General features: G+C 44.2%; 1 protein-coding gene across 2 annotated transcripts in view; it reads right to left on the bottom strand.

Annotated features, from left to right (window-relative positions):
- Window positions 1-16,260, bottom strand: part of LANCL3 (LanC like family member 3) — a 115,078-nt gene that overhangs the window by 11,567 nt on the left and 87,251 nt on the right. Inside the window, exons 3-5 of one of the 2 annotated variants that reach the window (XM_085007669.1) lie at window positions 12,410-12,607; window positions 3,972-4,543; window positions 221-1,288 (exon numbers count right to left, since the gene is read on the bottom strand). In XM_085007669.1, coding sequence (XP_084863795.1) covers window positions 4,278-4,543; window positions 12,410-12,607 — 464 coding nt within the window. In that variant the 3' untranslated portion in view covers window positions 221-1,288; window positions 3,972-4,277. Of the gene's footprint in view, window positions 1-220; window positions 1,289-3,971; window positions 4,544-12,409; window positions 12,608-16,260 lie in introns of those variants that run through there. The other variant, XM_085007668.1, reaches the window with a different exon arrangement.

The following is a 16,260-nucleotide window of genomic DNA, read 5'->3' as shown; positions in this document are numbered from 1 at the left end:
AATTTATCCCAAAGGTGATATCCCATAAGCCTAAATAAGATCCAAAATGACTTTCTTTTCTATATTTGGGAAATAAAGTGTCAGGCTGCAACCTAAATAGATTAGGGAACCATGAATCAAAATATGTTTTCAGAATCCCTAAACAATAGAGCAACAAATACGGGACTCAGTATTTTTCCTTCAGTGCATGCATGCAATGATCATAAAGGGTATTTTACAGTTTTTTTTTTTTTTTTTAAAGATTGAAGATTAGATACATTGGCTTGGGAAGGCCTCTCTGAGAAAGTGACTTTTTTTTTCCTAAATGACCTGACCTACAGCATATGGAAGTTCTTGGGCCAGGGACAGAATCCAAGCTGCAGCTGCGACCTATGCTGCAGCTGCGGCAACGCTGGATCCTTTAACTCACTGTGCTAGTTGGGGATCGAACCTGTACCTCTGAGCTGCTGCAGTCAGATTCTTGACTGTGCCACAACTCTTGAGAAAATGACATTTGAGTGCTGGACGGAATGAATGAAGTGAGAGAGTTGGGAGAAAGTGGACATCATTGGCCTTGAGGTAGATCGTACCCCGGCACCTTAACCCAATCACAAAGAAGCCACTGTGGTGCAAAGAACCAGGAGGAAGACAAGTAGGGCAAGATGTCAGACAGGGAAGAGCCTGTTGTGCCTTTTGTTTGGAGAACAGGCTTTGGCTTTTACCCTGAGTCATATAGGAAGTCATCAGATTATTCTGGGCAGAGGAGTGTCATAATCTGACATGATACATATTATAAGAAGCAGATTTAAAAGATCACGGTGAATCATAGAAGCATTCCTCAATAAAATCACCATAAAGGCGAGGATGACTGCTGGCACCCTTATTACGGAACATTGTTATGGGGATTCTGACCCATGCAATAAGGAAACAAGCAAAAACAAGAGTATATAGTTGAGAAAGGAAGTACCGAAATTATAATTCTATATGAGAGAAGTGTGTCTAGATTTTGCTAAACTGCAACAATATGTATGTTTTTAAAAGCCTTCCTAGGTGCCAGTGATAAATGACCTGAAACTGTATGGAGGAAAAGATTCCACTAACGAACCTGGAAATGTAAAATACACAGGGAAAAAATTAACAAGGAACATACAAGTCCTTCTTCACAAGATCAAAATTTACCTGATGACATTTCTAAAAACTTGAAGTTCCTGTCCTGGCGCAGTGGAAACAAATCCAACTAGGAATCATGAGGTTGTGGGTTCGATCCCTGGCCTTGCTCAGTGGGTTGAGGATCTGGCGTTGCCATGAGCTGTGGTGTAGGTCGCAGATGCAGCTCGGATCCCGCGTTGCTGTGGCTGTGGCGTAGGCCGGCAGCTATAGCTCTGATTAGACCCCTAACCTGAGGAACCTCCATATGCCATGGGTGTGTCCTTAAAAAGACAACAAAAATAAAAAATAAAAAATAAATAAAAACTTAAATAAACGGAAAACATACCATGCTTGGATGGAAAAACTTAATATCCTAAAAATGTTAATTGTCACTAAGTAACATATAAATTCATGGAAATTCCAGTCAAATGGCTATAGAATTTGTTTTTTTGGCCATGCCCGTGGCATGCAGAAGTTCCTGGGCCAGGGATAGAACCTGCACAACAGCAGCGACAATGCCAAATCCTTAACCACTAGGCCACCGGGGAACTCCTCCATAAAATTCTTTTTTAATTTTTGAAAAATTGCTTCTAAAATACAACTGGAAGAATAAATGAAAGAGACCAGCTAAGAAAAATTAGAAATAAATGAATGATGAGATATAGACAGACCAGAAACAAACCCATACATTTATATAAATTCAGTTTGTGATAAAATTGGAATTTCAAATCATTGGGGGTAAATGGTCAACAGACGTTATGGTAAAGTAATATTTTTTCGTTAAAAAGCACAAAGATAGGAGTTCCTGTCGTGGCACAGTGGAAACAAATCCGATTAATATCTATGAGGATGTAGATTCCATCCCTGGCCTCGATCAGTGGGTTAAGGATCCAGCGGTGCTGTGAGCTGTGGTGACGGCTACAGACGCGGCTCGGATCCCGCATTGCTGTGGCTGTGGCACAGGCTGGCAGCTACAGCTCCGATTTGACCCCTAGCCTGGGAACCTTCATATGCCACCAGTGTGGGCTTAAAAAGACAAAAAACTAAATTAAATAAATAAATACATAAATAAAAGTTAAGATAACTTTTACATGGGTGGGAGCATTGGGCAAAAGGGGATATATTTATTTTAAAACTTAAAAAAATCATAAAATACTAAAAAACAAGGTAAGTTAATATTTTTATAATCTCAGAGTAGGAAAGGTCTTCGAAAGTATAACACAAAAATCTGTAAATCTTGGAAGTTTGCCAACTTCGTCAAGACAAATACTTAACATTTTGGTCTGGCAAGAGACCATGAACTAAGGTGAAAGAGAAATGGCAAAGTAGGAAAATATTTACAGTATATATTGCCAAACACTACAGTCCTCAAAATGAGCATCACAATAGGAATAAATGGGTGAAAGATAAAGATAGTTTAGAAATCCCTCTGGGTTTTTGTTTTGTTTTGTTTTGTTTTTTTGTCTTTTTGCCTTTTCCTAGGGCCGCACCTGCGGCATATGGAGGTTCCCAGGCTAGGGGTCTAATTGGACCTGTGGCTGCCAAGCCTACACCAGAGCCACAGCAACACGGGATCCGAGCCGTGTCTGCAACCTACACCACAGCTCACGGCAACGCCGGATCCTTAACCCAGGGAGCGAACCCGCAACCTCATGGTTCCTAGTCGGATTCGTTAACCACTGAGCCACTATGGGAACTCCACTTCTGGATTTAAAGACTTCAATTTATCAGTGCAAAGAAAGCTATGTGTTGGATATGTGGAAAAATTCTCTTTGTATTAGTAAAGACCACACATGTACCAAGAGTCCATCACTTAAAGGCTGGTTAAGCACAACCATAGTAAATAACTATATAGTCATTAAAACAATGAACTAGATCTACACAAACCGAAACGATGTCCCTTAACAATTGTTCATTAAAAATTAAAAGCTGCAAACAGTATGTAAAGTACTGTTATAGATATGCAATCGGAGGATCTTATTAATGTATACATACGATACATATATACACACATAGATATATGAACATACATTTATGCAAAGAGAAATGTCTGGAATGATATAACGCAAATTTTTAGTAATAATAAAAACGAACCCTTCCGTTACAGTTACTGTGTGCCAGGCACTCTTCTAAATGATAAACGAGAACGTTATGCTAAGTGAAATAAGCCAGTCACAAAAAGACAAATACTCCATGATAACCCTTACATGAGGAATCGACAACAGTCAGACTCAAAGAAGCAGAGAACAGAATGACGGTTGCCAGGGGTTAGTGGGGGGCAGGGGATGGGGAGTCTTTGCTGATGGGTGTAAAGTTTCTGCTATGCGAGGTGAATACGTTCTCCAGATCTGCTGTACAACACTGTGCCTAGAGCTAACAATATGTTACTGTACACTTTAAAATATGGCCAAAGATCTCATATTATGTTCTTACCACGATTAAAAAAAAAAAAATCACAAAAATACATACCCGTTGGCCCAGCAATTCCACGTCTAGGGATTTCCTTTCAGACATACCCGTCCATGTGCAGAATGATATATGTACAAGGTTATTCACCATAGCACCGCTGGTGATGCAAAATATTGGAAAGAATCCAAATGGCCCTCCATATGGGGCTGGTTCAAGAAATTATGGCTCATTCATAAGATGTAATACTGTGCAGCAAGAAAAATGACTATTACAGAGGTCCCACTGTGGCACAGTGGGTTAAGAATCCGACTGCAGCGGCTCAGGGGATTCCCCAGCCCAGAGCAGTGGGTTAAAGGATCCAGCATTGCTGCAGTTGTGGCGTAGGTTGCAGCCGTAGCTCAGATTCAGTCCCTGGCCTGGGAACATCCATATGCCATGGGTGTGGCCATAAAAAAAAAGGGTTAAAAAAATGAATATTAGACAACAATGAAAACATTTTCATTTTAGTGTACTGATTTAGCGTGATCCCTAAGATAGCAAAGTGCTACCATTTGTATAAAAAGAGGGGCAAAATTATATATATACATATATTCTGATATACATGTATATCTGAGAAGATAACTAAGAAACTGGTCACACTGGTTGTCTCCCGGGAGGTGAACTATATTGCTACACTGTACCATGGATATACTTATTTTGACACTTTTTAAACTTTGTGAGTCTATTACCTATTCAGAACATTAATCAGAGTAACATTTAGGGGAAAAAAACAACAACAACATATAAAGAAGGGCTGACCTTTGGGCTCGGTAGATGTATTTAGAGTTTCCTGTGAGCCGGTACAGCAGCAGGAAGACGTAGGCACTGCCAGCTACCCCATGGCAAATCCCTGGCCCCTTCTTTAGCAGGCCCTTCTGCCACGTGAGTTCCCCACACCGGATACATGTGTCCAGGTACTGCGGTTTCTTGGAAACCAGATAAGCTTTGGCAAACAGGTAGGCAATTCCTGTGAAAACATCAAAGATATTACAGGTGATTTTCAGGTCTTCATACCACAGAACAGAACACCTTCTCAAACTGGAAAAGGCTCACAAATCACCAGTTTATTGATCAAAGATCCTTTCTAAGCTAATGGGTCTGAGGGAGGGCCAGAAATACTGCGTGTCTAACAACTGCCCTTCCGGGGACCACATTCTGAGTAGCAAGGCTATAGAACCTTCTCCAAGGGAGTCTTATGTTACCTGTGAGACTTAGTTTCAGTTGTTTGAACTGTATCGTGATATGGGCCCTGAGACAAAGAGCCCTAAGGAAATAGCTTGATGAGATCCATAATTCACAAATTGGTTAATATTTAATGGTACAGACCCTGTTAGACATTATGCATATCTGGCTATTTGGAATGGCTGAATGTTTATCCAGTTGGCCCATTCCCCCCACAGGTGTGCAGAATTTGCAACGTCGAAGTGCTTATAACGCTACACCTTTTCTTAGGAGCTAAACCGGGAGTCCTTCCAGAAACAACAATGATCCTAAACCACCCGCTTCAGGACTCCTGCTTCAGCTGTCAAGGGAGTCCTTCCCACCTCGACTGTTCCAAGGAAAGAACAGTTCCTTCAAAACCCCGCAACAGAGGCAGTCGCAATTACACAGGCAGGAACCAAAACAAGAGAAGTGACAGCTATTAATAGAAACGATGTCCCCAAGCTCCAGGTGCTCCTGTTCCGAAAGGAGGTTAGCAACAACCCGGTCCGTCTCGCTCCTCGCATGGCCTACGCTTCTCCGACCGAAAGTGGGCGAGACTGGAATGGAGGAGATATTCGGACTAGCTCATTCAGGAGGGTTATCTCTGCATTTGCCTTTGCCGAGGCTGTTTTACAGCTCTGCAGAGACAGAAATTACCGGGTAGAAAAGTGACAGTAATGTCAATAACCCCTGTCTCTGGACACTCACACACTGTCTGGCAGACGCTGAATTGACTTCCCTCAGCCTTCGTGGAAGGAGCTAGTTTTGCATCTATTAAGCAAGTCATGTTAGTTTTTTTTTTTTTTTTTTTTTTTGTCTTTTGTCTTTTGTCTTTTTTTCTTAGGGCCACACCCGTGGCACATGGAGGTTCCCAGGCTAGGGGTTGAATCGGAGCTGTAGCTGCCGGCCTGCACCAGAGCCACAGCAATGCCAGATGCAAGCCTCATCTGCGACCTACCCCACAGCTCACGGCAACGCCCGATCCTTAATCCACTGAGCGAGGCCAGAGATCGAACCCACAACCTCATGGTTCCTAGTCGGACTCGTTAACCACTGCGCCACGATGGGAACTCCCATGTCAGTGTTCTTCATGGTCTATAAATATGTCTGCTCTTTGGATTTTCCTTTGAACCAGTTGTGATACATTTCTGGTTCCCTCATTCATTTATGAGCTAAATGAAATAGCTGACATAGGTTTGCTTTGGATTTGTATGAGAGTCATGATTTGATTCTCTTTTAAAATTTATCCTTTAACCTCCCCCCCCATGAACACATAACAACGGGCTCTCCTCAGCTGGTACCACTGACCTGGACACTATGGTACTGCCCTCCTGTAGTTTTAGGAACAAAGTTTGTCCCGCAAACTAATGAATGATTTTAAAAGGACTGGACTTATTTAATTTAATTATACATTTGTTCATTCATTGTATCCATGTACTTGAATGCATTCGCTAATGATCTACTATATGCAAAGCACTAGGCAGGACCAGCTTCACGGGCATATGAACTGTGTGGTCTCACAAGGGTCTCTAGAAGGCTCCCACGCTGGATTTGAACGCTTTGCTCCTTCCCTCTTGAAATTTTTTTTTTTTTTTTGCCTTTTTTTAGGGCTGCACCCACAGCATATGGAAGTTCCCAAGTTAGAGGCCGAATTAGAACTACAGGTGCCGGCCTAGGTCAGAGCCACAGCAACACCAGACCTAAGCTGCATCTGCAACCTACAGCACAGCTCACAGCAAAGCCGGATCCCTGACCCAAACTGAGCGAGGCCAGGGATTGAACCTGAATCCTCATGGATACTAGTCGGATTCCTTTCTGCTGAGGCACGATGGGAACTCCCTCTTGAAATTCTCAATCATTTTTTAACGAGGGGTCTGCATTTTTCATTTGTACGAGGTCCCCTAAATTATGTAGCCAGTTCTGGCTCTGGGTGAAATAAGACAAATGCTAAACACGCTTCCTGCCCTTCAGGAAGGCACTGTCTAGAAAGGGAGAGCAAACTATGTCCATGTGACCGACACACAACAGGACATGTAGTTCGTGATGCTGTGGGGGCATAAAACGAAGGGTACTGTCAGTAATACCAGGGGAATCAGAAAAGTGGAAGATCCCTGAGGGAGATCCATGAGGGGGAGCCTTGGGCGAAAGAGGGCTTTCTTCAGGACTGTGTAGGATGCCTAGGAAACTCAGGCCCAAGGAGAGACGGAGAGGGAATTCCAGAAATCAGAATCAGCAGGGCAAAGATTCTAAGCCATGACAATCAAGCCTTGTGAAGACCAGTGGGGCAGGGTTCTAACCAACAGGACGATGGGCTGGATGGGTTCACATTTCGGATGGCTTGGATAGTTTTACAAGGGCAGTTGGGCAACTTGGACTGTATTCGTGGACGGCAGGGAACCAGTGGGAGTGTTTTATTGTGAATTGTTATTCATTTATTTATTCGGGGGCGGGGGGTTTGGCCATGCCTGAGGCCTACAGATATTCTCAGGCCCGGGATCGAACCTGTGCCATAGCAGTAACCAGAGCCACAGGAGTGACAACACTGGATCCTTAACCCATGGAGCCACCAGGGAACTCCTGGTTTTCATTTTAATGATGCAGTTAGTATCATAGGCAATATGTCCCACTGTGGGGTCAACCAAGACCTAAAGAAGAGCAATGGGGTAGCCATTAGCTGATCCTGTTGGCAGAAGGCTGGTAAAGAAGCAGATGAAAGAGATAGCTCCCAGGATTAGTGGCTGTTGAGATATTAACTGAGCACCTACTATATGCTAGAACAGTAATACATGCTAAGGTTTTAAAAGGCCCCTGACTTCACAGCATGTACAATCTAACCTGGGGCATTCATTAGGTTACGTGAGGGGAAAGAGAGAGTTTTTGGAAGCACACAGGAAGGTTCCAACCCACGCCTGGAAGTAGGAAAGGCCTACGAGGGGAGTGACACCATCCAACCTGGGTACCGACAAGGAGGAGGAGGAAGGGGCCAGGTGAACCCGAAGTGCGGGGTGTTCTGCTGGATCCCTTTGACTTTACAGGCAGGCGCCCCACTTCCCAGGTGCTGTGAGTTGGATGCTCACAAAGTTCACAGCTGCCCTCTTCTTGGGAGCTTTGCCCTCAACCAAAGGGGAGGCTCAGCACCCGCCCCCCCACCCCCCCCCCAGCAGATTTCAGCCAATGACGGACTAACACAGACGTACGAAGGGTCAGCGCCCTCTGCCTCAAGACAGACCAACTCGGGGGTGTCAGCTGTGCTTCTTAGCCTCCCTCCCCGTCCCTTCACCTCCGGAATCTGGGTGAGACGAGCCTCCAGGAGAGACAGAGAGCCCTTTGCAACCCAGCTCCTACGCTGTCCAAGTGCCACTTCTCCCCCATTCCCTACGTGAAGCTTCCCGCTTCAGTAAAACCAAACCACCCTGTGCTTCGCCCTCCGTCCCCATGTGGTTCCGTGCCTCTGACTTGCCTTGGAACAAACCTGCCACCCTTCTTAGTCTGGCCAACAACTTAGAAGGCATCACCTCCTCCAGGGGGCCTTCCCGGAACCCGGAGGAGGACCAGAAATCCCTCCTCTGACCTCCCATGATTCCTTATACAAACCTTAGCACTTAAACAGTATCGTATTAAAATGATCCATTTTGGGATATAAATAATGTTTAACTCAAGTATATTTGATTTACGATATTATGTTCAAGGGCATGGCATAGTGATTTAGGATTTGTACAGACTCAACTCCATTCAACATTATTATAATGACTATAATTTCCTGTGCTGTACAATATATCCTTACGGTCTACCCACCTTACACATACTAGTTTGCATCTCTTAACCCCATGCCCGTCGGTTGTCCTTTCTCCCTTCCGTCTCCCCACTGGCAACCACTAGTTTGTTCTCTAAATCTGTGAGGCTGTTAAGATTACCTGTTGCCATGTCTGCTGCACCTTGCACAGTGCCAACTACCCAAGGGAGGTACCGTCTTGTTCATTTTTTCTCCCCTATCTATGGCACGGCATGTGACACATGGCGAGGCCTCCACAAATGTCTGCTGACCCTCTATGTCCCATTTCTCACCCTGGCACAGGCTGATGCTGAGGCAGAGATGAGAGACGTGGAAGGAAGACGGGCTGATATGGTCCAACTGCTAAATGAGGCCATTAGCCTCAGGCGGCTCAATAGGTATTGATTCTCTGGTTCCGGCCAGAGAGAAAGTGCCTCTTCCTGCAGCCTGGGTGGGTCACAGAAGGATACACGGAAGGGACCCTGAAAAACTCCTAAACCTTTGGTCTCCTCGCCCGACCTAATGAAATCTACAGCAAGGCAGCTTAATCGAAAAGGAAAGAATGCTGGATTTCTTTGCTTTTTGATAGGAATGGTGTCATTTCGTCATGGAAACACTGATTCTTGTGCACTGATAGGAAATGCCGAGGCAGCAACGATATATGCCTTTGCCAAAAACAACTGGGAAAAGAAATGATTCCTTAAACATGGTTCGGGAGGCTAAATCTTTGAAAGCATGCCACGCAGCTGAGCCTCGTGACAGCCAGACCCGGCACGTATGGTTTCAACACCCGGACAATCTGCATGCAGGTCCATTCTGGGTGATTTCACCGAAGCACGCGCTCTAGGGTGTGTGCTACAAGCCTTAGCGACCGAGGACACCTGCGCTGCATGAGCCCTTGCTGTTCTCTATTCAAAATCACCTACCCAGGAGCCCTTGGGAAATGATTTTAAAAAAACAAAACAAAACAAACACAGCCGCACCTGTGTTTCACACCGAGTAAAGGAAATGTACTGTCAGTGTGACCGCAGTAATGATGTAACATAAGGCGACCTAGAGTTTATTTTAGCCACCGCACTTGTTTGAATGATTTTGTAAATGACTTTCATCCGGTATTTCAGAATCATTAAGGCTAGGGACGGATCAGGTGACTCTGCCTGCTCCACCTCCTTGCATCTAGTGAGGAAAACTCCAGGCCGCACTGGGTATTTATACATGCAGGTGTCTGCACATCTTTTGGAACACATCCCTTAGGAAGGGCAAGGGCTCCCGAGTTAAAAGGGGTCTGTGGTGATAAAACGACGGAGGTTCACTGCTCCATCTCAGTGTCTCACTTCACAGGTGAAGAAACAAAGGCACATGAGAACAGTGGCTTTCTCAAGGTCACTTCGCTGGTTAGTGTTGGAACTACAATTAGAACCCGGAGCTATTCGAGTCCAGAAGCATGTCCACACTGTATAAGTGATAACGAAGCCTGTCACCTGGAGAGGTGGGCTGAAGGAAAGTCAATAGGAAACAATTACAGAGGGAGGAAAGGCATCATTGATGAAGTTCCACATTGTGGATTATCTCTGGCAGGTTTTTAATCACGGAATCGGTCTGCTTTCCCAAACCATCTGCACTGTTCATAAATCTACTCTCAAAACAAAACAAAACAAAAAACCAAAAAACAAAAACCATTTTCCTTAAACCAGGGAAAATTATTTTTCTAGGTCAACTCCCATTTTAGAATTTGGGGAGAGCTGCCTGTTGCCAACCTCAGAGGAATCTGGATGGTCTTTGACCTGCACTTATCAGATTTATAATCCCTCTCGATGCTATTTTTAGCCTTTCTCTTAAAAGGAAGACCAATACCCTTGAGATGGAAGTGCAGGTTGGCAGACATAATGGGCTCCATTTGGTTCTGCATCCATTTGTGAATTGGTTTATTTTTGGTAGGCCAGTGAATACGTGAGTTGAATGATTTTGCTTTGCGCCATATGTTTCATCTTACCAAGATACCAAACACGCATGAAATATGAGGATAAATAAAGCCCCCAAGGCGATGTATCCAACGCTGTACTATTATGGTACCTGATTTACAAAGACAGATATAGGGATGTGATATACAAAAAGAATGGAAAAACTGCTCTTCAAGACACCCACATCAATTAACTGACCCAGCCATTCGTTTGAGTGGATTATCTTCCCATTCTTTACAGGGCTTTTACTGTACATTAAATCCTCTTAAAATGTTCTGTATTTAAGTTGGGACATCTCCAAAATTCAAGGATCCTGGGGTGTTTGGAAGATATGCAAAGACCATCACTGAAAATGATTAAAGGGAGTGGGAAATGAGAGGGTGGGGCATAACATGAAGACAGAGCATTTCCAGAAGGTAAATAACTGTTGTTTTTCTTCAAAAAGTTCAAAGCAAGAAAAAAAAAAAAAGGGCTGAAATGATTGCTGGCGGGAATTAGCCTGGATATAATGCACAATGTCTGGAGCTGGTACAAGTACACACAGGAGCCTTTGATGTCCTTTCTTAAGTAAAGGTAGCAGGCAGAGCAGAAATGGCCAGTGGACTAAGACTTATATTATGCATCACCTCAAACTGTACTAAGAAAAAAAAAATCAAATTACAGGTGGATTAAAGAACATTAATTAGGCACGGAGGGAAAAGGAAGTAATAAAAATCAGGTAACAAACCAAAGGGAGATCAAATATATTGTAGAGCTGTACTCACAGCATTGAAGCACAGCTTTGAAAATTAAACACACTCCTAATCAAAAATTCGCATGCTATTTTGGTATTTAAAGTCTCTCACTTGCCCCATCGACCAACGTCAATTGTTTGAGTTTAACTTCTTTTGAATTGCCCCTTCTCTAAGGCCTAATTAGAAATATAATGGGATTTTTTTTTTAAGGAAAAGATGGGGTCTGATAAGCTTCTAGGCTCAATTCCAGAGAGTTCACTACAGATGGCTTCTCATTTCTTTAGACTTTTTATGAGCTAGTGATGGAAACCCTCATTTGAAGAAGAATTATACAACAGTCCAACTTCAACCTTGATGTGCATACGAATCACATAGGGGTCACAAGGCAGATTTATTCAGTGGGGCGGGGTGGGGCCCGAGCGTCTGCATTTCTAACACGTTCCCAGGCTGCCCCTACCACTGGTCCAGGGACCACATTCGGAACTGCCAGCCTCCAGAGCTGCACTGTCCAGTGCAGCTACCGAGCACCTGCAAAGTGGCTAGTCTGCACTGAGATGGGACGCAGGTGTAACACATACAAGGGGGTTCAGAGACTTAATATTGAAAACATGTGAAATCACTCAATTTTTAAATTGGATGCATGTTGAAATAATATTTGGGATAGATTGGGTTAGATCTGTTATGGCAATTACCTTCCTCTGTTTCTTTCTATGTTTTGAAGAGGGCTACTAAAAATTTAATTTCCTATGTGGCTCATATATTTTATGGGACAGTGTCAATTTAATTTGTATCTAAATAGATGCAGATCTCATATATACATACATATATATATATACATATATATATATATATGGCTGCAGCAATGCTGGATCCTTTAACCCACTAAGCCAAGCCGGGATCGAACCTGTGCCTCTGCAGCAACCTGAGCCATTGCAGTCAGATGCTTAACACACTGTGGATATACATATTTTGTCATAACACAGGATCATTGTTAGGGATGCTTTACAGATGGAGACTTCGGGGGCTTCAAAAAGTTTCATCTTGACCTTATCTCCCCTGGTAATGGCATAAGGTGGGAAATACCGGCACTGCTCGGAAAGGGCACCTGTCTTTGGCTAAGGCCGATGAAAGGCAATGGCTTCAGATAATAATGTGAGTGAGACCTGGGGCGCCGTGGCACCAGTGTACCAGCTCGTTCTCCCTCTCGATGGCCTCGCCGAGCTCAGGCGGCCAGTTGCAGTTCTGTTCCTGCTCCATCAGGTAGTCCACACTCTGCCACACCAGCTCCTGATCTGAGGGCTTGAGGTGCTCATGGTAAGAAAGAAGCATCTGGAGAATGGACGACAGGCCATGAGCTGCTCCTGTAGAGACAAGCAAAGCATCATTAATTCACACAATTGGAAGGAGAACCAGTTTAATTTAGTGAAAAGACAATCACAGTTTAAAAAAAAAAAGAATGGCAATATTACCTGAAAGTACGCATAGTAATAGGATAATTGAGTTGCCTAGGAACTAGGCTTCTGGGGAACATACCTCAGAGCAGGGGTCGGCAAACTACAGCCTGCAGGCCAAATCCTGCCCACTGCCTGTTTTGGTAAATAAAGTTTTATTGAAACACAAGCATGCTCATGTGCTTGTGTATTGTCTAAGGACTGCTTTTGTGCTACAATGGCAGAGTTGTATTTGTGACAGGTGGCCCACAAAGCCTAAAATATGGACTACTTATCCTTTTAAATTAGAGAGTTGAGTGACTGACCGCTATTTTATTTTATTTATTTTTTTAATTCTTTCCCCAATACAATTTTTTTTTCTACTGTACAGCATGGTGACCCAGTTACATATCTGATTGCCATTTTAGAGAAAAAAATATATATATACACATATATTTTTTAAACTTTGGGGGCAAAAAAAAAAAATCAGTAGCTTTTATGAACATGTTCCTAAAGTGCTTGAAAATAATTTTTTTTAGTATCCTACACATTCATTCATTAACATTTGAGAGTTAGCACCTGCCTTGTCCCAGATAACTGGTTGGGGTACTGAAGACAGGTGAGTGAGCCAAATAGATTAAATGCCTTCTCCTCTAAAGCTAAACGCTGGTCAATGGCATTAATTTACATACGCCTTCACATGTAGCGCTGTGTAGTGAACATTCTCCAAGCTTTGTAGATACAGAGGTGACTATGGCTTGGTCCATACCTTGGAGGACCTCCCCATCCGGTCCAGTGAGAAAGCCAGGCTTGTTCATAAATAATTCGAACATGAAGTGAAAAACGCTGTATCAGAGATACATACTGGAAGGTAAAAGAAAACTCAGGAAGGTGAGCTCAAGAGGGCCTCAGGGCGGAGGGGCGCCCAAGGTTCCACACAGGTAGAATCATCTGAAGAAAGTCTTGGAGAATTCCTAGGAGTTCTGGCAAGGGCTACTGCACTAGCAAAGGCCTTGCCTGCCTTTGGAGAAGGCGTTAGCTCCACAAAGTTAAAGACCAGCTTGGCCCCTGGAGGAGTCTTGGCTCCTTAATCTTCGTTCCTCTCTATGAGTAGAATGCTGATTGGTGGGTGGTGCTGGGGTCCAGATATTCTGAGGGCTTCCTTTTAAACTCGATTTCTGTAATTGTGAAGCCTTCTCCTTGCATTCGGAACTCTTGACTCCACGGAACTAGCCTTCTAGTTGTATCTAGTCAAAAATTCTATTCCTGAAATTTGCCCAGGAAACTTGTAGGTACCTTTCTTCTGCTGGATTTTAAATTATTAGAAAAAAAATTAAAAAAAAAAACTTTTGTCTTTTTTAGGGCTGGGCCCGTGGCACATGGAGGTTCCCAGGCTAGGGGCCAAATCGGAGCTGTAGCTGCCAGCTTACACCACAGCCACAGCAACTCGGGATCTGAACCACGTCTGTGACCTACACCCCAGCTCACGGCAACGCCGGATCCTTCACTCACGGAGCGCGGCCAGGGATAGAACCCACATCCTCATGGATACTAGTTGGTTTCGTTAACCACTGAGCCACGACGGGCACTCCGAAAAATGTTTTGCTTTCCAGAAAAATATTTAGATGGGAGATAGAAATCTGGTTGATGCTATAGGTGTACGTAAATGGCTAGAATGTTCATTTCTCTAAGAAAAATGAGAAAATGAAAGGAAGACGGTCTATTAGGGAACTCCAGCAGACACCGTCATCCTGAAGCTTTCTCTGGCCACAGGGGTGTGTGTGCTCAGCCCACAAGGGCCGGGCTGAAATCCTAGGCAAGTACCAGCTCTGGGAGGAGCCTTCAATCCATGAAGCAGGGAGCTGGTGGATGAATGATCCCACTTTCTCCTCCCTTGGGCGGGACAGTTCTGAAGCATGTCCTATACAGACTTGAAGAGTCCCGGGTGGACCTGAGCCTCAGTTATCTACAGCTGCTCTTTATTAACTCTCTATTAACTTCTTTCTCTATCCTGTCTCCCGTCCTCATTCCTCTCTCAGCACTTTCTGGGATCACCTCCCAAATAAACCACTTACACGTAAACCCTTGTCATGAGACCTGACTCTAGGGACACGTGGACAGGAGCTTAAAGGTTCTTGGAGAAAACTCTCGGAGAACTGCTAGTCTATAAGCTCATTGCTGAACTTGTTCATCAGCCATTCATTCATTCATTCACTCGGGTACCCTCATTATGTACAGGCTCTTGGTAAAGGTCCAGGGATCATAAAAATAGATGAGAGAAACTCCTTATCCTGAAGGTGCATGGGGCCTGCTAAGGTGATTGGACAGGTAAGCCACTCATTACAGTGTGAGGTGATAAGGGTTCCAGTAGAAGTGTGGCGGGGTCACCTGACCCTCATCTGTTTTGCTTCCGGGGAAACCTGAATGTTTTCCAGAGAGTTCAAGAAATCGTTTCTCCCTAAACACAAAGTTTCTTAAACAGATCTAATGATATTTGAGCAGCCTCGAAGACTGGCTGTAAGTATTCCCAATTGATGAAGGGGTGGGGGGAAGCCAGGCAAGCTAGGCAAAAGGAACAGGCACAAAGGTTGCAAAAGCATGAGAACACTTTGCTTGCTGGGCACTAAGCCGGACAGAACCAGGGAAGGTAGAGAGAAAGCCTGAGTTTGGAGAAGGAGGCAGGCGAGCAACAAAGGGCCTTGCAAGTCATGCTTGCACGGAGTGATGGGGCGCCATGGAGGGATTCCAAAGGGGAGTAACTAACTTTCCCGTCACATGCCTTGTGTCTCAAAAGTAGCCCTTGTGGGAGTTCCCTGGTGGCCTAGTGGTTAAGGATCTGGCACAGGTACTACTATGGCTCGGGTCACGGCTGTGGTGCAGGTTTGATCACTGGCCTGGGAACTTCTGCATGCCTTGGGCATGGCCAAAAAAAAAAAGAAAAAAAAAAGAAAAGTAGCCATTGTGATTTAGATTCTGTTATTAAGCCACTGATATTCAAAATCTGAAAATGTCGCTGGCTGAAGCCTGTTTCCCCGTTTCCCTGTGCAGAGTTATAAGGAGAGTTATACTGGCAGTGAGTGCAGAAGCAGCTCACAAACTTTCAGCAAAATGAAGCCAATGAATTCACAATCTAGAATAAGGATTTTATTTTTTATTTATTTTTTTATGGCCACACCCGTGGCGTATGTAAATTCTCGGACCAGGGGTTGAATCCAAGCCACAGCTGTGGCATAGGTCACAGCTGCGGCAATGCCTGATCCTTTAACCCACTGTGCTGGGGACCGAACCCGCACCTCGGCAGTGACCCAAGCTGCTGCAATTGGATTCTTAACCCACTGTGCCACAGTGGGAACTCTTAGAATACGGATTTTAGTCTTTAGTGAAACTCATTGTTAAAATAGCTCCATTTCTGAAAGGGAGACTCTGAAGACATATGGAATTGTGATTTGTAGTATCTATCAACATTTGGTTTTAAATGGCCTTTTAAAGTGCTCCCAGAGAAAGCAATAGTGACGACTGACGTCAAAAGCAAAATCTCCCAATCTTTAGCCGCCACTGATACCAGAGACTCCCTTCATCCCCCA

Source organism: Sus scrofa, chromosome X (assembly GCF_054392235.1).
Source record: "Sus scrofa isolate SSC_HxYL_T2T_F1_AM1 chromosome X, Sscrofa_HxYL_maternal_Yorkshire_Landrace_v2.0, whole genome shotgun sequence".
NCBI lineage: Eukaryota > Metazoa > Chordata > Mammalia > Artiodactyla > Suidae > Sus > Sus scrofa.
The sequence above is the reverse complement of the archived record's forward strand: the minus strand, read 5'-3'. Positions and strand labels throughout refer to the sequence as shown.